Consider the following 23,149-nt stretch of genomic DNA (forward strand, 5'->3'; position numbering starts at 1 on the left):
AGCTCCTTTAAAGGCACTATAGAAAACAAAAGTTATTGTTATTATCGGCCGTGTTTTCTCTGGCTGGCTGCAGTATCGCTCCGAGCGGGAGACTGAAAACCCGAAGTACAGCTCGAGTGGTCTGTGTTTCGGTTAGTCACTCACAACTTGTTTCTGTTGGAACTGTTTTCATCGTCGTAGAAGGAATAAGTTGAAACGTAAGTTGCTGTGTATTAAGGACTTTTTTTATAGAAATGTTGTTGTTCCGAACAACAACACGTGTAATTTTGTGCAGTAATCCTTATATTAATAATCTTATGTAATTTGATAAAAAAAAAATTTCTCTAGCAATCTCTAAGTGTAATGGTCTTTAACATTTGTCATGCTGTTATTCTTGATTTATTGAATGACAGAAAAGTGTGGAGTTTTACACTAGAGCCTTATTTTATTCTTTCTTTTATTGGAAACATGAACAATACCGATACTCACGGTCAAAAACATTAATAATCTCAAGTAAGATTCATACATGATAAAAAAGCATAAAGAAAAACACACAGCCTAGTGATTACACAGTTTTACATAAATTCATTAACCGTTTACTTTCATTATCGCACATCCATCTATAAAACGATCCCTTAATTACTTCAGTCACACATCATCATGGCACTCCTGTCAATCATTCAGGGCTCCTCCCAAAAGAGATGAATAAAGGCTGTAATATTTACTGTGTCCAAACCACTATATCCTCTTGTTAGTCTGAATAAGAAAGAAAGAAAGTAAAAACTTTAATACTGAAATATGTCAATAAAAGCATCAACAACATGTGTCAAGAGGAAAGGCTAATAGATTGGGTTTTGTCTCTATCTAGTGGGTATTCTTACTTGCTCGAAGATTTTCATACAGAGACGAGTCCAGTTCGGGTTTACAATCATCAAGTTGAGCAGCCTTTATGAATGAAGACAAAGTAAAAACAGGAGTGTGTTATTTAAATTTCCATATTCTTAGTCAATATAGATATGTTCACACTGACATTGAGTGTTTAATTCCTTTTGGCTAAAGGTGAAGAGAGTTTAGTCTTCTGTAGGAAACACTTACCGTTACATTCTCATACACAGGATCACTCAATTCAACATCATAAGCGTCGCGTCTGTCATGATCAGGTCTGGAATGATTCATCTTGGACATTAAAGAAAAAAACAGAATAAAGAGAAAATAAATAACATCTATAAACGACTCACTAGAAAAAGCCACTAATTCAGACTTTCACTTTTAGTTTAGTAAACTACTGAAAACCAAATTATTTTTTCTCACCTGAGACTCCTGTGTGTCATTTCTCTGTTTCAAACACCTGGTTCCCCTTTAAAGACAATGATTTGAAACAATTACACCCAATCAGAACCTATTTGATGATTAATACACAGTTATGATTTGAACTTAAGGTATTTCTCTATAGGACGTGGCACTGCCACTTTGAATATGATGAAATCTGGTCTATCTTCAGGATTTACTGCAGTAATGAGCTTCATATTTCATTATTCAATAAATAACTGAGTAGCTGTCAGTGTGGAAAGAAAGGATGGGAAATTTTGGCTTAGTTCACGTTCATCACAACGTCTCACTGAATTCACAACTTTCTAACTAAGTCATTCATTCACACACACGAGAGAGTACCACAGACACACATCTTACCAAATCACTAACATCGTAATGATCACTGCAGCTCCACAAACCCCTCCAATGGATATGTATAATATCACCAGACGTCCTGCAACTGAGACAAAAGAGTAAAACATCTGAACAGATTCATTTGAGTCACTATAGAAAGAGTAATGTAAGTATATGAGCCGCTCTACCTTTAACAGTGACAGTTACAGCGTCTGATCTCTGAGATCCATGTTGATTGTGAGCCTGACAGTAGAAGCGTCCACTCTGTAGTGCACTGAAACTCTGTCCAGATCCAACAGCTGAGGTTTCATTCTCCTTAAACCAGCTGAAGTTCAGAGCAGGAGGGTTTGAGTCACTGATGCAGTTCAGAGTCACTGAATCTCCCTCCACTATTACACCAGATCCACTCATCAACACTGAGACGCTCCTGGGAGGATCTAAAGACAAAAATTTAAATTCATAACAAATACTAGAAAATTATGAATTTGAAGTTTTTTAACAATATGTAGGTGATCATTAACTCACACATGACGTTTAAAGTCACAGCATGAGAGTATTTCTCTCCATGTTCATTGATGGACTTGCACTTGTATTCTCCACTGTCATCAGAGCTGATCTTTGAGATGTTGTAGATTCTTCCAGATCCTACAAAAGTTCTTCGTTTAAACCAGTTGATTTCTGCAGGAGGGTTTGAGTCACTGATGCAGTTCAGAGTCACTGAATCTCCCTCCACTATTACGCCAGATGGACTGATGGACACTGAGACGCTCTTCGGAGGATCTAACACAGGACAAAAAATAAAACCTTAAATCATCTAATTCAAACACAATCTCCTAATTTTAAAAAGAACTAATGAATCTGTACTCACACATGACATTGAGCTGAACATCAGGAGAGATGTGAGTGTGTCCGTCTACAGCACAGCTATATCTGCCTGAATCCTCTCTTCTGACTGACTGCAGCAGGAGTTCATTGTTTCTGTCTCTTCTCTCAGTTAATGGCTGTGAGTTTCTGTACCAGATGAATGTTGCTCTGTCAGTCAGAGCGCAGCTGCTTTTACATCTCAGATTGACTGAATCTCCCTCTGTCACTCTCTCAGGAGACTCCACCTGAAGATCTGAACACAACACACACATTATATCTAGTGCTGCTGTCATACACTGATTATTATTCAACATAATGCACAGAAGAAGAGATAAACCTCATCAAAGTCACCTGTGACAGTAAGAGTCACTCCTGATTCACCAGTCCATTTTCCATCAGATCTATCAGTGATGAATCTGAAATAGTACATGTGTGAATCCTTCAGTGTCACATGACTCAGTCTGACGGTGCAGTTCTGCTGTTTATCTCCCAGATACTGAAGCCTCTGACTGTATTCAGGGTCCTCAGACAGATCTGGAGGATCTACACTATTTTTATTAGTCCAGAACGCTTTCTTGATCTGATGTCCAGTAGGGTATTTATAAGTGCATCTCATTATCACTGTTGAGTTCTTTAGTGCACAGATGTGTGAAGGACTGTAACTCACACTCCAATCATCACTAGAAACCCCTGAAACACAGAATTCATCTCGAAGAATTCAGCAGCAGCTTGTGCATATAAAAATTGCAGTATCAAATTTATCTTGAGTGTTTCTGAAGTGTTGCATTGACTAACCATGAATCATGAGAAGAACGATCAGAGGAAGAGGAGGAGCCATTCTGAGTGATGTCACTATCAACACCTACAACAAATGTACAGTGGCTTATTTTTCAACTTTAAGGGCCAGTTTCATAAATATAGCCATTATGATAAGACAGTGTCTTAAGATATAGTATGATAGATCAGATCAGTCAGTCTTACTTTTCAGTATCAGATTAGTCCAATGTACGTTTTTATGTAACTGACGTAAAGTTATGAACAGTTTTAAAGAAAAAAATGTGATGACTAACTTGTAAGACTAGTCTTAGCGGCTTAAGCAAGTCTCGTCGTTTCTGTCTCATTGTTACACATTAAGTTTTTCATATTCTCATTGCATTAGATGTTTCATCAAATATATTATACAGTATATATGTCTGTGGCGAGGGGGTGTGTGGTTCAGTGAAGTCTGCAGCGGGATAGAGAGACTGGAGATGAGCGGTGAGTAAGCAGGTCAAGTGCAAAACTACAAACACCTGTGTCTTGTTGCAGTAATTGGAATGGAGAAACGGATAAAAGTCACTGGGAAACTGGGAGATTCTGAGAGAGAGTGGACTGAGGAGTCGCGCATTCGCACGGGACAAGTGAAGCCTGTGATTTTACTCGAATTTACTGACTTATCTCCCGTATATGATGTCAATAGGCTATTGCTTGGAAATGTATTGTTTCACAATACGAGGAGTCGTGATTGATGATTCATTGTTTTGCGTTCGCTAAGTTTATCAGGGGAATGTAATAGTTTTGCGAGAGAAAGCACTCAAATATACTGTATATTTCCTCCCATCTGCCAGAAAAAAATATATATATTTGCATTAAATTTCTATAGGCTTCCTGGTGGTTGTATATTTTAATGTCCCCCTGTATCTTTGTTCACCAAAATCAACGTTTCTTCCTCATGACTTAAATTAGCCTGAATGTAACTCTACACTCTTGCTTCATTTAGTAGGCTATAGCATTCACTGAACTATGAATATGCAAATTAGCCCCGCCTCCACTCAATGAGCTCAGAATACCTGATCAACTCGCATAACTTTACAGTAGTAAACGCTGCATGATGACAAGTGGGAATACTGGTTTAATTACGTAATTAACGTAATAATTTAATACGTAATTTTTACTTTACAAATTACAGACATGGCCGATTCGCACGGGATTAAGATCTCAGACAACCTCCGCAATTATTACAAATGACTAGAGGTCACCAGGTAATACTTATCCCGTGCGAATAGTGCTTTATTGCGTTAATTGTCATGGAGAAAAACCACTGGGAAACTGGGAGATTCTGAGAGAGAGTGGACTGAGGACTCGTGCGCTGTGTCTGTTCCAGAGCAGACTTTATGCTACTTTGATCTACTGAGAAATTTATGGAAGCACAGAGAACACAGATGAAGACACTAGCTCAACATAAACCCCTGTATCTTGACTATAGCTGCGCATGCACATGTACAAGTGTGTGGGTTTCCTAATGTAGCATCAGTGACCTCATCTTCCTTTTCTTATGAAAATTGAGCACCATCTATTTTGAGATTGAACAGAGAACTAAAAGAGAAATACGCTCTAGTTCTTAGCTTAAAGTCAAGCAGAAATCAATGAAATACTTTTATTTATGCAAGAAAATGACAACAACCATCATTTCCGCACTGCTTGAGTACGGAACTGTCTAAAGCCTTTCCCCGTCCCCTTTGATTGACAGCAGCTTTCATTAAATAGTCAGCCTGTATTATACAGTTATCTGTTGTTAAAAGATTAAAGTTTTAAGGTGTTTGTCACCAACATACAAAACACTGCTAGAGAAAACATTGTGTTATTGGACTTTTGATTTTAAACCATTTAGTTACTGAGACACAGCCCTGTGACAACTAGCCCCAACCAATCTCCCATAAATCCCCCACACTTAAGATATTTAACAGAACAGTTATAAAATCATGCTCTTACCCGTTTCACCAACACCAGTGACAGCACTACAAATGATCAGGATGAAACCAGTATTGGTGTTTTCACACACTGAATGACACGTGATTAACACATTATACTTTCACATGAGCTTATGACACCTCACCTAGTGCAGATCGAGCAGAGGAAGAGTTTTAACAGACAACATTAGACTAAGGCATAAACATTAAACTGAGAGAAACTTTATATCAGTCCATGTTTTCAAACTTGGGAATATCAATATTTAATCAGTTGCATATAGATAGTAATGACAAGTAACCTGTTATTAAGAAACAGAGAAAATAATTGCTTGAATAACTGTACTTTATTTTGCATATGCAGACCAACTATCCTAGCTTGTAAAACACTGGAAGGTATTGCAGTAGCAGTGACGTCAAAACACACATTTCATCTCCAGCATCGCCACATGTGCATTTGATAAACATCCAATTTACTGATTAATAGCAATCTGGAAGTTAAATAAAGAACTTTAAACACGCTGATGAAGCAGAATTGATTCAGCCTTTTGTTTTTATCATGATAACTATTACGTTTTTTAATGTGTCAGTTGCCTTGTCCTTCTTGAATGCATCACATGTCTCTAAACATGGTTAAACACTGTTTCCTCTTTTGTAGGTGAGAAAACCAAATGCATGAACTTTTGACATCAGCATCACAGTGTTGATCACATGACTTTCATTAAGTGATGGAGAGACGCTGAGGGACGTCACACCGAAGAGGAAGAGGAAATCAGTCCTGTCAGAGTAACGCTTGAGGCCTTTTCACATACCAAATATTTCAGCTCTAGTAATGGAAGTCCTGACTTCTAAATAAAATATCCAAATTGGGAATTTTCTGGACAAACCTGAAATAAACACTTTTTTTGAGCATCAGAAAAAACATTTATCTACTTCATGGTCTTTATGGATCATGTCAATTTGAAATATGTTATTAAAATGTGACTTTGGCCAACATTTTTTCAGGATATTTCGCCCCTTCAAGCATATAGGAGTTGGTCTTGCATGAGCGAAAAAGGGTTCCTGCCTGAAAGGGTTGCAAATAAACTAACTTTCCTTAAAAAGGACTTTGATTATGTTGTATCACCAAAAGGTGAAGGTCCAGTAACTAAAGTCGGCACTTAAAGAGAATTTAAGACTAACTTCACCTCCATATTGTGAAGCATTTTGTGAAGTGGATTATCAAACAAGTAAAAAAAAATGAGTGGGACTTGTTGATTGGATTGTGAAAAGTCGGCACTGCAAGGATCCATGGGTACTAGTATTGACACTAGTAGTTTATTGAATAAAGATGAATTCCAAATGTTCAATATTTAAAGTGAATTTAATATTTAAACAGTTGTATTTCTACACAGCTTAAAAATGTTTAAGTAACACAAATAATTACAAAAACTAATAAACAATTAGCTTTACCTATAAGCAAGTATAATCAAACAAATAACAATGCATAAAGGAACAATGTATTTCCATGATGGCATTATTTGCCGGCCACAAACCTTTGATTTCCACTTGAATCCATTGTCATATTTTCCTGATTCTTTTCAAAACACTCCTGTCAGGCTCCACCCACACAGTTACATGAAGACTGTAATGTTTTGGTGTGTGCCATCGTCCACCACAGCATATTCCTGTAACAAATTAGACAAAAATTAGATCCATTTATCAAGTTTTGAAATGTTTAAACTGCACACTCATAGTGTTCCTGCACTGGTGTCGAGAGAAGGCCGACAGAGTTGGACATTTACCGTATATCTCTGAAAGTAAGACGACCCTGATTATAAGAGCCTACTTTTTCAAGATGTACCTTTTGGAAAAAAGCTTTTTGAGGGCCAAATCATGTCTTTTATAAAGAAAGTAATTAACTTTGAAAATAATTTTCATATTGCATATTTTTCATATTCTAAAGGTCATAAAACACAGGTGTTTGATCTGCATTACCTATCTGATCCAGGCGATATGATTTTTTTTATAGCGCTGAAAAGACAGCAGCTTCTCCCTGAAGTCAGAGGGCATGCACTGGGCATGTAAGTGTGTCATTATACACTCACCTAAAGAATTATTAGGAACACCATACTAATACTGTGTTTGACCCCCTTTCGCCTTCAGAACTGCCTTAATTCTACGTGGCATTGATTCAACAAGGTGCTGAAAGCATTCTTTAGAAATGTTGGCCCATATTGATAGGATAGCATCTTGCAGTTGATGGAGATTTGTGGGATGCACATCCAGGGCACGAAGCTCCCGTTCCACCACATCCCAAAGATGCTCTATTGGGTTGAGATCTGGTGACTGTGGGGGCCATTTTAGTACAGTGAACTCATTGTCATGTTCAAGAAACCAATTTGAAATGATTCGAGCTTTGTGACATGGTGCATTATCCTGCTGGAAGTAGCCATCAGAGGATGGGTACATGGTGGTCATAAAGGGATGGACATGGTCAGAAACAATGCTCAGGCTTTTTATTTCTTCACAGACAGGATTGTTCACAGATGCCGAGTTCCTGCCGAGTGAACAAATGCTTGGAATTAATTTATTGAGTTTGATCTTTACTAAAACCCTTGACTCTCACTTGCTCTTTTTTGAGTTGACAAGAGGCCTACAAACTGCATTAAAGGGCACCTATTATGCAAAATTCACTTTTACATGGTGTTTGAACATAAATGTGTGTTGGCAGTGTGTGAGCAAAGCCACCCTAGAATGATAAAAATCCACCCAGTAGTTTTTTTTTACTATCTCAATAAACAGGCTTGGGAGGGTTACTTTAAAAATTTATTCCGTTACAGTTACAAATTACTTCATGAAAAAAGTATTCAGTAACGTAATCCAAGTACCACAATATGAAAGTAATGTAATCTGATTACTTTTGGATTACTTCAAGGTCACATATATAAATAAAGTCAAGCAAGAAGAAATATATATTTTTTTGAAAACCTTTTATTTATTAAGAATTTGGTCCTGTGTAAAATATTTGCAAAATATAAACTATTTAAGAAAATGTATTATAGCTGTAAGTAACTATGTTGTAGCTAAAAACCTATTAAAACTAAGCAATCATGTCTCATTTCCACAACTTGGGAACACACAGCCCTGAATATTTATGTAAAGGGCTATACAGACATCTAGTGGCTACTGTATGGTATTACAGATTATTTTTATTTTTAACTAACATGTACAAGGAAAAAACAAAAAAACAACATTTTACATTTCTACACAATCTAAATATTAGTTTATTTTAAAATAGGCCTAGGCTACATGTTGACTAAAGCCGTGATCTTTCTTAATTTGCCTGACTAAACTTGGGGCATTGGCAGTGCGAGTTCCCCTACGTTACCTAGGCAGCGAACATCCCGTTAAGTGAGAAGAGATTAAGAAATGACATTTTGGTACAACCATGTTGTTTGCATTTTCTTCTTTGAAAACAAAATGTCAGCAGAGTTTCCATGAATTGAAAGCGTTTTTGTCCCGCGGGCAACGTTTCTAGTGGCAGCAGTGATTCATTCAGCGTCTGAGGAGATCGTAGAAAGCTGTTATTTGCGCATGCACCAGCGGGTGGCACACATGAGTCATTTACTGTCAACAGAACCAGGAACTACTGTATAATCAAGCAGCGCTTAATATAGTGTTATTATGCCAAAATACTGATTTATTAAGTTTTAAATTAAACCATTGTAATCCTGAAAGTATTCCCCCTTTTTTCAAAATGTAACTATAATCTGATTACTACGTTTTTTGACATAACTGTAACGAATTACAGTTACTGGATTTTTTGTATCCTGATTACATAACGCCGTTACATGTATTCCGTTACTCCCCAACCCTGTCAATAAATCACAAGCACTGTCTCAGAACGCCCTGTTCTAGATTTCCCTCACTGTGACGTAGAAATGCGCTAAGCCCCACCGACGCGGTTTGATTGACAGTCTGGTTTTGGCATAGACCCCGCCCTCTGTGATCTGCATCCTCCATTGTTTCAACGACAGCCGGTGTGTAATGTCTCATAAGAAGTGTAACTTAGGTGTTCTGTTGTGGAATTTAAGAATGGACATAGTAGTCTTCACTGACATCAGAGCCACTGAAAACGCAGCGGGTGGATTTTATTTATGAAGAAACGGCGCCACTTAAACTTCCTTCATTTTCTGACTGACTGTTTAGTGAACGAGGGTCAAAGTTAATCAAGTGTGGATCATTGCCTACAGTTCGCGATTCAACGTCACCTCCAGAAGTAAGTGTATTTTATGATTTTTGAGCAAATAGTCATTTCAATCGATGTCAGCCAGTTCAACAACAAATGCGTCTAAAGCTATTTATTTTCGTCGTCATAGATGTCTCAACAAACAACGTCAGACAGTTTTATGTCACGTAGGCTATCATTTTTGCAGCAATTACAAATGTAAATAAATTAAGGTCTGCTCTATCTCCATAGACAGTATATAAACGTCTATCTCCCTCCCCTTAAGAAAAAATTAAATAAATCGTTTGTACTTAGCAAACGTTATCACAGTATTTGTGTGTGTGTGTGTGTGTGTGTGTGTGTGTGTGTGTGTGTGTGTGTGTGTGTGTGTGTAGTTTCAAAAAATTGCGCGAACGTTATCACAGTTCGTGTGTGTGTGTGTGTTGCACATCCATAATTGCAAAGGGGACGCGATTAAAACTTTGTAAGTACATAAATGTATCAAATAACCATTCCGAGACGTTTAGTCCATTCTCATTCGTGTCTCTTCATCATCTGGGTCCAGCAGCAGGGCGGGGATATGCAGCTCATTAACATTTAAGGTGGTACACGCCAAAACAGCTCTTTTTAAAACAGGCCCCAAAAATGACATTTTCAAATGGTTATAATAAATTAACTGTGGGATATTTTGTGCTGAAACTTCACAAATGCATTCTGGGGACACCCAAGACCAATATTACATCTTGTAAAAAGGGGCATAATAGGTGCCCTTTAAACCTTTATGCAAATCAAAAAAGGGATTGGTTGCAAGCAGAGGGGTTACCGGATGTCATGTCTGGGGGGATTAAGCTATACTACACACAATCTGTTTTAGTGCAGATCTTTTTCTAAGCCAGTAACCCAGAGACATGCACAGGACCCCTATTATAGGGCTATCACATAAAAGTTAGTTAAACCAGGTCAACATTAATAATATGATGATGACATTATTATTATTATTATTATTATTGACAGATTAATATTGTGAATACTCTTAGTAAAACACATTAAGAGTCTAAAGTTATGAGTGACACGCCCATTATTTTTAAGAGTTTCTCTTAAATTCGCCAGTTAGGAGCTATACTGCCGTGCAAAGGCAAAAGACCGTAACTTCGTTTTTGGTCGAAAATGAGTTACTTATATTTTTGCCACATTCAAGACCTCCTTTATCATGTGGATGAGTATCTTGATTCAATTCCGTTGTTTTTTCGAGAAAATAATGAGTTGTCTTAACAGTATCTTCCAAAAGCCCATGACAAACCAAGGCAGAACACCGTAACACCAGTTACCGCTCTTTGGCTTTGTTCTGGAACGCTCAAATTGAGTTACGGTGCTCTGCCTTTGTTTAGCCGCGCGTCAATATGAAGTTACTGTGCAGGTGTTCTATCAAATAATGATACCTGCCATCAGTCCCTGTAACGTCCGATGTCCTCAGAGCTTTGTCCTGCACAAATGCGGTCAGAACATTTAGTATGGTCTGAAACCGCTCCATCGACAAACATGCGATATCGATCACGAAGGATTATGCAGAGTTGACAGAAAAATGTTACACATTGCCGTATCAGATGAATACAACAAAGAACTAAAGCCCCGCCTCACCCAGTTCGGGTACCGGACCTGGTTGAAACACTTATGAATCTAGCTGGCAGAGTGCCAAAACTTCGCCGGCGCCTTCAGCACCGCCCTAAACGCGGTCGAGCCAACGCTGGACTAATATATCTATGGAGGTATTTTGTCATGTCTAATGTATTAATATTGTCATCAGAATGCAACCAAAGCACAGGATAGCAATAACTAGATGGCTATAACTAATTGTCATGATCACTAGATTTTATACAGGTGTTACTATAATGATTTTGTTAATGGTGATCAGCAACCAAATATTGATAATGTGGAAGTTACCGCCTTTTGCCTTGGCATGACTTCTCACTTTCTGATGACAATTCAAAGGCAGAGTACAGTAACTTTAAAATAGTGGTCAAAAGTCAAGTTTGAGCTCAAGATTTTTTTATGTAAATAATTTTCATTACTAAAACATCTATTTGCCAGATTTCCAGTGTCATACCTATAATTAATTTGGCGGGACAACTAAAAATCTTTAAAGTCATTTTTCTCAGTTCCACACTCTGGCGAGTTAAAGGGATAGTTCACCCAAAAATGAAAATTCTGTCATCATTTACTCTCCCTCAAGTTGTTCCAAACCTGTATGACTTTCTTTCTTCTGCTGAACACAAAAGAAGATATTTTGAAGAAAGTCGGTAACCAAACGACTGATGGACCCCATTGACTTCCATAGTAGGAAAAAAAAAAATACTATGGATGTCAATGGGGACCAACTGTTTAATTACCAACCTTCTTTAAAATATCTTCTTTTGTGTTCAGCAGAAGAAAATAAATCATACAGGTTTGAATTAACTTGAGGGCGAGTAAATGATGACAGAATTTTCATTTTTGGGTGAACTATCCCTTTAAGGACTTTTGCCTTTGTAAGGCAGTGTACTTGTAGCCTCTTGTAAGATTATTTGTGAATACGGCCCCAGGTAAAAAAAAAAAGTTTGATATGCTCATTTGAACAGAATGAAAACAGTATTTGAATGTTATTCTACGAGCAATTCTTGTTGTAAGTGGCTTTGGATAAAAGTGTCTGCAAAATGAATAAATGGAAATGGAAACGGTAGGCCTAGATAAAAGGAAACATAACATATTAGGCTACAGGGGGTCAGGAGATAAAAGCTATTTTTGTGAAACTATAAGAATTGAAATGATGATATGATTAGCAGAGGCAACATCACTTTTTTCATAGATTCAAAATCTATATTGTCTGTGTGCAGAGCAGAGTGAACTGTGACTGCTGTGCTCTCTGGTTGTTAATAGCCGCATTTCCACTGTCGGGCCAGTGCGAGCCAGGGCTTTAAACGGGCCGGGCCGGGCTAACAGGGATAATAGCCTCGGGCCTGGAGCACCGGGCCCAAAATCTGCTGTGTTTCCACTGTCGGGCCAGAAGCTCCACAGCGCTTCACTAAAACACGCCCGTAACACGCCTCTCTGGAACAACATCACACTGGCCCATCTTTTCACCAACAAATGGAAGTATCAACAAAAATAAACTAATCAGAAAGAAATCACTGGAAACAGAGAGATCGTGCCACCGTTTGCTGGCATTATTGTTGTTTACTTGAATATTTAAAACCCAAGCATCGATGTTTTACCACAGGTTTACAATAAAAAGTGATGCATTGATCATAATGAATTAATTTATGTCAAAATTGCACATTAGTCACACATAAATAAATTACCGTTAGGTCTATTTGGGGATATTTAATTTAATTTTATCAATAAATAAATTCCTCTTGAAACAAACTTTGTTGTATTATTTTAATTTAATACTGTGAAGCTGCTTTGATACAATCTGTATTGTGAAAAGCGCTATACAAATAAACTTGACTTGACTTGACTTGACTTGACTATTTCACAAAAGAAAGAGGACACACTTACTTATTCAGTCGTGTCTTTTTCTGTTTATTAGGACATATTTACATCACATTTAGAAAGAATGATCATTTCTACAAATATGCCACCAAAAATACGACCTGAGGAGCTTTAGCACTCTCTCCACTCCCAGTACAGTTATTCAGAGAAACAGAGGAAGCTCCCGAAAAAAAAGTAGCTATATTTTATGATAGTCTGGTATAAAGAGACGAGACGTAGGCTACTGACAGATACAATAAAAACATGATGTGATAGCTATTATGATTTGTCTGATTTCTTCAAGCGTTCATATTTACTATGTTTACTATGGTAATGGTTAGCGTGCACAGACTTTTTGAATCGCGTATAAATATTTCTACCTTATACGGTGATCAGAATCCACATCGGATCACAAACAGAAGGCCTTCAAACATGAAAGTGAGTTAAATTATTTTAAAAGTCTTTAATGCTGACAGAATCATCCGGCGCTGCCGTCTCCAGACTCAGGTAAACTCCGCCTCTGTTCGTAACCACTCCTCTAGCCCGAGCTGGCCCGCTTTGGCCCAAGGTATTCGGCGGGCCAGAAAACCAGAGTAAGCCCCGATCAAGCCCCGGAAGTGACAGTGGAAACGCGACTGGCCCTGGCACGCACTAACATGCCCGGCCCTGGCCCGACAGTGGAAACGCGGCTGACACACCTCCACTCAAAACGGCCAATAGAAAAGCAAAAGGCTATGATACGTTCTGGTTATGAACCTTGATCTGAAGGGGATCACAAGACATCACCTTAGGTCAGAATTAGCATCTTTCTTTTTTAATTTATCATCAGATGGACAGATCATTTCTCAGGGGAGGCAGGGCTTATCCTATATCCTATCCCAGCCTCCCCCTAGACACGCCCCTGTTTGCAAGAGGGAATAAACTAGACTGAAGGCCTACTGCACTGCATACATGTTAAATTGCATGTAAAATACATGTTAAATTAATTCTGGCAATAAAAGTCTCCTCTAAACTTCAAGAACATGACCTCCACCAGCACTTTACACCTCCACTGCTGCTCATGTGAACACATTCACTCTCTCATTAGATGAAGAAACGTCTGTCAATTTGAATAACTAAAGAAGTGCAAACAAGTGTCACCAGCAGGTGGTGCAAAGACATGGAGAACAAAATCACTGATTCACGTAACATATTAAAACTACTTAACTTTATATAAAAAAAAAATTATATAAATATTTCCATTTTTGCAGCTTACTAAATGTATAGCTTTTTGTGTACACAATTATCATGGTAAATGATATACCACTAGTTAGCTGTTCTTGCAATATTATTTTTTAGTGGGCAATTTATTTACAGAATCCAGTAAAATCTCTAGAATCTGGATACAGTTTGTCTTCTAAATTATTGAACATTACAAGAATGTGTCAAGTATGTTGTGGATTTTAAGTAGGGGAGAGCCGGGACGATTGAAACGCGGGACGGATGAAACACTGAGATTTCCTTGAAAACCACTCACGTCATGTGCGTCAAATTTCGTTAGCACATACAGCACGCAATGCCTGCCATACCCGCGAAAACATTTCTTCTTTACGACGTGCCATTTTGGAGTTAAAGACGCAAAGCTGTTTTTGAGTGCAGTAAGTGAATTCTTTCGTGCAGTAATTTTTTTGGACTGACAAGTTGTATTTATTGTTTCATGTGCTATTGTAATGATAATACGGCAGGATTATTAGTACTGCAACACACCATTAAGTGTGAAAAATCTGAGTTTTTTAGTTTAAGGGCAAAAGAGGTTTAAATGACAGGAGGCGCTGTCGGGATAGTTGAAACAAGTGTTTAAACCGTCCCGACCGCCCATCCTGCCAGTTCAACCTGGTCATAGCCTATACTGTTCATAGAATCATATACTGTTTCTAGACTTGTGTTTCTTTTAATGCAAATTCATTTTCAATTACGCAACACGTTATCTCTTTAATAATCATCAATTGTCCAATCTTCAATAAATTTTATTTATCGTCTTCTGGTTGACCTCGTTTTCTTCATAATAACAGGCTATTCAACTAGCAAACACCCTATATGACTGAAGGAAGAAATGTAAGAAAATTAATTGTAAACGGATTTGTCTGTCTTCGTCAAAATAGCCCATTAGAAAGATTACAAAATGTGCATGGCTTATCACCTATTGTTTATTGGGCGATAGAACAAAATTTCTAAATCACACGAGGTCCCCAGACAATACTAATCCGGTGCTAATAGGGCTGAAGAGAACATATGTGAGTTGTTGATCACAAAAAAATAAAAAATCGATCTTAGAAAACGACGTTAATCTGAAAAGTGTTTCAACTGTCGCGGCTCTCCCCTACTTATTGAAAAGTATTCAATTTCAAAACGGCCAGTTCATCTTGTCTTTTATTATGACAGGGGTCGCTGGAATACCTTACTTGATTGTGATTGGCAAAATGTGATATTCATCCAGGGCTGGACTGGTAATCTGGCATACCGGGCAAATGCCCGGTGGGCCGACGTGCTTTTTGGGCCGATACTGTACATCTTATACTTTTTTTTTTTTTTTTTACGGCTCATAAAACTCATACATCGGCGGCCCATTCGTTTTGTTTTGTTTAATTGACGGCGCTGGGTTAGTGCCGGTGGAATGCATTGGTCAAAAAAAAGTAAGCGTTAGTTTTTTTTCCACTGACAGACCGGCCCATGAAACGCGTAGATCAGCGGCCCATTGGTTGTTTTCTTGATTGACACTGGGCTGGCCCAATCACATCTTTAAACACCTCCCCCTTTGGGCTTTGAGTGAGCGTGCAATGTCAGTGTGTATCTGTCAAAATAGTCTGAGACATGGAGAAGAAACGCAAGGAATGTGCAGAGAAATAGCGTGAAAAATAGATACAGGCCCTTCAAGCAGACGCTGTAAAATGTGTCAAAATATATGTTTTCTGCAGCAGCAGGACCTTCATCAGCTCCCGTGGCTGATGAGGAGGATAGTGAGGAGGATCAGGACAGAGATGAGAAAGGGTAGAGTCTGCGGTAAGCAGAACTACGTTCAAAACACTTTGGCTATGAGTGTAGGAACCCATTACCTAGTTACGCTTTATTTCCACATCTGCATTGTTGACGATTACAGCAATTTACTAGAAGTTTAAAGAGACGCGTTTTTATCCATGTTTTCCACCAAAATAGAAGCTTGATGCAGTTTCCGTCAAAATAAAAGATCATGTGCTTATCTCTTTCAAGTTTAGAAATTAGTACAAAACTAATTATGAAAGTTTTCTTTATTTTTCAGTGCATTTGTTTTACAATATATGGCTATTAGGCTACTGTCATGAGATTAATATTATAATTATTATTATGTAGTAGTGTAATGTAGACAGACACTGTTACTGTAAAAGAAGTTAGATTTTTTCTTTGTTTAATTTGCACACTGAATATGGGTTGGAGCTTTTAATTTCGAACCCTCAAACTGCACCAGATTGATGAATATAACATTAAAATGCACAACATTTTCTTAGGGGGAGCCTGCCCCCAAACCCCCCTAGAAGGACTGAGGTCCACCCACCACAGTTTTACCAAAAATCCTGTGAGAAACACTGGTATTGCTATGCCAATGCAGCTTATAGCTTGTTTTTTGGATGCATCACTGTGGAGTATAGTTCAATTGTATTAATAAATTAAAATTTTGTACTTATTTCATCTGTTAACTCTCACTCGTTTATACTCACTCATTACATGGCATTAGTGGTTTTAATGAATAGGAGTTGAACAAAAACATATTCAAGGGCATGCAAAGATGGGTGGTGTTTATGATCATATGTAGTGGGCCAGTCTGGCCCAAAATGCCAGGGCCGATTTTCTGTCCCAGTCCAGCCCTGTATTCATCCATAATATTTCTGAATAACGACCGTTGCACGATAACAACACTGTATAACTGACCGTTCATAATACGTGAACTAATAATCTGTGCTCCTCTTCCTCCTCCCGCCAACGCCACAAATATGATAATAATCAACTCGTATTTGTAGGAAGAGTGTTTTTTAAAGTAATGTCGCCCGTGTTTTCTCTGGCGGGCTGCAGTCTCGATCCGAGCGATAGATTGAAAACCCGGAGTGGAGTTCGAGCGGTGGATTACATGACGCTTTGAGCGGGGAGGGGAATAGAGATGGTGCTCGATGCAGAGCCAAATGGGAGGAGCTAGAGCTCGAGCTCCCCCTTTTCTGGAGCTCCAGCTCCACCTCGCTATGTTTAGTGAGTGGGGATTCGCTGCAGCGTAAAATGGCCTAGAGCTCTAGATCTAATCCCTCGCTGGATATAGTGGACAGAACATGATGCGCTATCAAGCCTGTTAATGTTAGTGCGAGTTCAACCGTGATAAAAAGACAAGTTTGTTTTGATGCGCAAGATGTTGGCATACATAATATTGTATTTCTCTAATATTTGTCATGATTGATTAATTATTTATCGTTTCTGTGACAAACGCGTAAACACTTAATAAGACCATTGCTCACACTATGCGTGTGTTTTTCTAAAAACTGTTGAAACTTTGTTTCTGTGTATTATTTTCTCTTTATTACGATGAACAGTTTCGTTGTTTTCCTCACTTTTTAAAGCCGATTTGTACAAAAGTGTCTGCTATATGATTATGTAAATTACTAGACTTAAAAGGCAATGTGAAAGCTTACTATCTGTGCACCCGTTTATTTTTTTGTCCACTGCATTAACGTGTGTGTTATTTGTGAATTAATCTAAATCATCTGATTAATTTATGAAATAAAAATAATAAGACTAGGTTACCTAATCTGCCCTTTTTGTACGTACATGTAAAAGGCTACTCCAACAGGCCAGTTGTAATTTTTTTTGTTATATTGTAAATTTAAATGGAATATTGACTGTAATTTTGGATAGACTCAACCTTGATAGGCTATGCATTAAGCTATTTTAATGAAATGGAAACAAGCAGTCCAGTACTCTAAAACCAGCCATGTGACTTCCCACACTAAAGGAAAAACAAGATAACAAAATGTGCTCTGAGATTATCCACCCAAATTTGGGAGAAGATAATTTAAAAGTCACTTGCTCCACTCTCCCACAAGTGTTGAGTTGGATTTATTTGTTTCTATTAGCCTAAATTAGCAAAATGTTCATCTAACATAAAATTAATCCTAAATCTAGATAAAATGTTATAAGATAAATAAAAAAAAATAACATAAGTGTATCCCAAGAACACAACACTTTTTTTCCACACATTTTTGGTATAATAAGATAAAATAATACATTTTATGAATATATTTCAAGAACACACTTCACATAACATTGTAATATTTTACAAAACTCAATCAATTTATTTTCATAGTACCCCCACTGGTAGATTCAAGTTCAATTTGATTTTATTTATACAGCACATTTTATAACAGCCACTGATTGACCTTTTACAGAACTACAAAATTAAAAGAGAATAATACTTGCATAACAGCACAACACAGATAAGTGCAGCAAAGCTAAGAGCAGCCTTAAACAGGACAGGAGTAGCAAAAACATTATCGGACTTAAAATATAAAATAAGAAAACAGAAATGGCAAAAAAAGTATCAGACAGACTTATCAATAATAAAACAGAGATGGCAGTGTCAGACTCCGGTAAAAAGGAAGGTTTCAGGCGTCATTTATGTGTGGAAATAAATCTGATATGAATAGGATGTGCATTTTTGACCTGCCATTTAAGCGGACAGATCGTACATTCTGTCAATGCGAGTCGTACGTCATTAAAAATGTGTCTTTTTATAACTGTTCGCGGTACAGATATCTATAACAAATGAAACAACTCTTGTTGAATAACAGAGTATTCATTTTGTTCATTTGTATTAAATAAAAATCGATCTGGCGCTGAAATATGTTGCTTTTGAAATCATGCTGAGTGTTCGTAGTCGCTGCTGCTGTCAATTTAGCGACAAGCAGTTTCTCTAAATAACGCTGCCTAGCATAATTATTTAGTCTCTCCCGATAGAGCCCGTTTCCTTACGCTTCCTCCTAATCCATATCTTTATCTTGGCCTCACTGTAGAAGTAACCATGGTAACTGATAGAGTTACCACCTAAAATGGCGTTGCCTTCCCGGAATGCAACGCTGCGGGAAAATATCGTGACGTAACTCTTTGATAGCGAGAAAGTTAACCTGCGCATGCGCGGCCCCGCCCAGTAAATCCAGCGTGGTGAAGAGCTCTAGCGAGGGGAGGAGCTGGAGCTCTAGCGAGGGGAGGAGCTGGAGCTCTAGCTCCTCCCATTTGGCTCTGCATCGAGTACCACTTGGGGGAATATCTGTCGCTCCGCTCCACCCATTTATATAATTCCAGTCCGGCTTTCAGTCTATGTTTCGGTTAGTCACTCATGATGAGTTGCTTCTGTTAGAAGTTGGAACTAGTTTCGTCGTCGTAGAAGGAATTCATACAAACTAACTTCAAGTTGAAACGTAAGTTAAAGACTTAATTGAAATATTGTTGTTCTGAACAAAAGCAAGATTGCGAGTGTAATTTAGTTTAGCATTATATTCATTAGGCTAAATGATTCAATTCAATTCACGTTTATTTGTATAGGGATTTTCCCAATAATAATTTCAAAGCAGCTTCACAGAAAGTGCATGAGTCCATATTACAATTTAGAGTGATCTGTTATCACGTAACTGTCTAAGTTATGTATTTCAGAAATAGCAATACAAAATCACAGTTAGCTTATTTTTTATTTTATTTTTATTTAAACAATGTAGAGCATTTAATGCAGATGCAATGAGCTCATTGAAGTAATGAATACTACTGAAGAAATGATTATGACATTAAGAAAATATAGCATTGGTGCATGTTGATTCAGAGTTTGCTGAATCTGGCTAGATTTTTTTTTTCTAGCATGTAAGGCACTTTAATATTTATTATGCTGTTAATCTGCTGTATTGAATGACAGAAAAGTGTGGAAGACATGAACTTTGTACAAGAGCCTATTTTCTGCCTTTCATTTGAAACATTAACAATACTGATGATTAAGGTTAAAAACATTCTAAATGAAGTAAGCTTCATACGTGATAAAAAAAGTATAAAGTAAAAACACACTTCAGTGATTACAAACTTTACATCAATTCATTAACTTTTTACTTAAATTTTCGCCAAGGCATCCATCTATAAAATTATCCTTAATATACTTCAGTTATACGTCATGACACTCCTGTCAATCATTCAGGGCTCCTCCCACAAAGAGATGCATTAAAGGGGTCATGACATGAGAAACCAAATTTGCCTTGATCTTTTGGTATATAAGAGGTCTTTGTACCATTAAAACGTCCTGCAAGTTTCATAGCTTAAGACGTCCTCCCCATTATAAACGAATCATTTATTTAATCCAGCTCTAAATACAGCTCGTTCTGGATCCATGGTATGAAGTGACGTCACGGTACGAAGTGACGTAGCAGTCGTTTGCATATGACCGCCTCCAGCGTAGACAACTACGCTTCAAGCGCAAGATAACTACGCCTCATTTCATCATCGCATCTGTCACGCGCTTCACATGTGTTCAGTCGATGTGCAGCGAGTGGGTCTGTTTACAAGAAGATTGCGATGTCAGGACACGCAGATGTGCTGTTCCTGGCTGTGGACAAACAACATGTTTGAATAATATGTACGCTGCTGAAAGATCCAGACGTCAGGGGAAGATGGATGCAGTTTATTTTTCGCGGACGTCCCAGTCAAGGCAGAGTGTGTTTTAAGCGTGTGTTCTCCACATTTAAAGGATGAGTGACAGTTGAGAACAATCGCAGTATGAGGCTGGCTTTGCCAGAAAACTTTTGTACAAGATAAGGCCGTGTGGACTATTCTGGGCTCAACAACGATGACGCAAACTGTAAGTAATGTAAGTTAGGCTATTTAAAACTTTAAACTTTTTTAAAACGTTAATTGCAGTTTAATTCATTATGAATAATCACCGTGTTTTTACTTAGTTTAGCCTACTTATATTTTTCATGACCGTCATATTTATGCCCCGTAGGCTATTAAAAGATGTAGGCTGTCAAACTGACAAAATAGTTTCACACTTTCTATGTGGACGGGCTGATGCAAGTTGTGTTGATGGTTCATTTCCTCTGATTCCGACTCAAAAATCATTGCAATCGCCTCGCACGCATCACCCGTATCACCCGTCACTATGGTAACGGTAAACACAGCTCCGCAAAATCTGCTCGTTTTGACAAGGGGGCGTTAACAATTGATGCATAGGGACTGACGTTAGCCAATCATAACAGTAGGCGTTAACACTGAACTCTTAAAGGGGAAACACCCCCAAAACAGACTGTTTGAATCAGAGCATGAGAAACAGGGTGGGAAAAGGTCATAAAACACTAAATTTTAAACGTTTTTTGTCCAAAAAACTATAGTAATACTATAATTGCACCTAAGGGAACATAATAAAAGAAAAGAAAAAACAATGTCATGACCCCTTTAAGGCTGTAATATTTACTGTGTCCAAAACACTATATCCTCTTCTTGTTAGGCTGAATAAGAAAGAAAGAAAGTAAAAACTTTAGGCTAATACTGAAATATTTAAATAAAAGCATCAACAACATGTGTCATGAGGAAAGGCTAATAGATTGGGTTTTGTCTCTATCTAGTGGGTATTCATACTTACTGGAAGATTTTCATACAGAGACGAGTCCAGTTCGGGTTTACAATCATCAAGTTGAGCAGCCTTTATGAATGAAGACAAAGTAAAAACAGTAGTATGTTATTTATATTCCCATATTCTTAGTCAATATAGACATTTCCACAATGACATTAATCCGTGTATCATTCGTTCAGTCGTTTTTTGATTTAATATTGAAAGTAGAAAAATTTGAAAAGCTTTTTCGTTTTTTCCAAAAGAACGAAAAACAAGAATTCAGCTTGATTTTTGATGCCTAACGAATGGCTCGACACAAACCGTACCGGGGAATAGCCTAGACTGGGCTTTTGCATTATATAGACCTAAGTCACTTAGGAATAAATCACAGCATGCCTCATGATTTACAACTTTACAGTCCGGAAAATATAGGAAAATAGCTAATTATTTTCATTTTATTTTATTTTTTCAAATCATTGTAAAGCCCTGTCTAGGCTCTTCCCCAGTACGGGTTGTGTCGAGCCATTCGTTAGTCTGGTTGTTTGATGAGAAAAAGATGAAATGTAGTTGCAATAAACAAGATAAGAATCCGCACATCATCAGCAGCAGCGGAGGACTCTTATTCTGCAGTGCAGAACTGAGGAAGAACTGATGACAGATCAATATGATCTTTGACAAATCAGAGGAAAGGGGCGTTTCATTCCCGCCCACGTGTAGAAATCGAATATTCAAGCTGTTTATAATAAATTTTTCTACCTCAGAACGAAAAATCAAGTAGAATTCTTGTTTTTCGTTTTTTTGGAAAGAATTCTAAAATGAAAAAGGAACTGTTTTCTCATTTTTCTGCTTTCAATATATAAAAAAAACGACTGAACGAATGAACACTGATTGACATTGAGTGTTTGAGTGTTTGGCTAAAGGTGAAGAGAGTTTAGTCTTTTGTAGGAAACACTTACCGTTACATTCTCATACACAGCATCACTCAGTTCAACATCATAAGCGTTGCGTCTGTCATGATCAGGTCTGGAATGATTCATCTTTGCCATTAAAGAAAAAACAGAATAAAGAGAAAATAAATAACTTCTTTAAACAACTCACTAGAAAAAGTCTCTGCTACATTTAGACTTTCAATCTTTTAGATATCAATTCATTTCCCTGATCAGTAAACTTCTGATAATCACCTGAGATTCCTGTGTGTCATTTCTCTTTTTCATCCACCTGATTCCCCTTTAAAGACAATGATCTGACACAATTACAACCAATCAGAATTTATTTGATGTTTAATACACAGCTATGAATAAAGAGATCTATCTATAGGATGGGCTGTTTTGAATGTGATGAAATGTGGTGTATCTTCAGGATTTGCTGCAGTAATGATGTGAGCTTCAGACTTCCTTATTCAATAATTTGCAAAGTTTGCCGTGGCTCACGTTAGATATGTTTTATAATAATTTATGTTCCCATAACTGATCGTTGTCTAAAGGTACAATATGAAAGAATTTTGTATCAAAATATCCAAAAACCACTTGCACAGTGTAATATATTTATTTCAGTTGTGTACTT

The 23,149-nt window shown here is 37.6% G+C and overlaps 1 protein-coding gene across 1 annotated transcript in view; it reads right to left on the minus strand.

Moving 5' to 3' along the window:
• LOC309495538 (hemicentin-1-like) overlaps positions 1-23,149 on the minus strand; it is a 118,540-nt gene that overhangs the window by 46,320 nt on the left and 49,071 nt on the right. The window contains exons 4-11 of the mRNA XM_082165320.1: positions 2,860-3,198; positions 2,513-2,761; positions 2,170-2,424; positions 1,833-2,081; positions 1,669-1,750; positions 1,291-1,336; positions 1,075-1,155; positions 861-924 (exon numbers count right to left, since the gene is read on the minus strand). Of these exons, the coding sequence (XP_082021446.1) occupies positions 861-924; positions 1,075-1,155; positions 1,291-1,336; positions 1,669-1,750; positions 1,833-2,081; positions 2,170-2,424; positions 2,513-2,761; positions 2,860-3,198 (1,365 nt within the window). The remainder of the gene's footprint in view (positions 1-860; positions 925-1,074; positions 1,156-1,290; positions 1,337-1,668; positions 1,751-1,832; positions 2,082-2,169; positions 2,425-2,512; positions 2,762-2,859; positions 3,199-23,149) is intronic.

Source organism: Leuciscus leuciscus (genome assembly GCF_965113295.1).
Source record: "Leuciscus leuciscus genome assembly, chromosome: 3".
In the NCBI taxonomy this organism is placed as follows: Eukaryota; Metazoa; Chordata; class Actinopteri; order Cypriniformes; family Leuciscidae; genus Leuciscus; species Leuciscus leuciscus.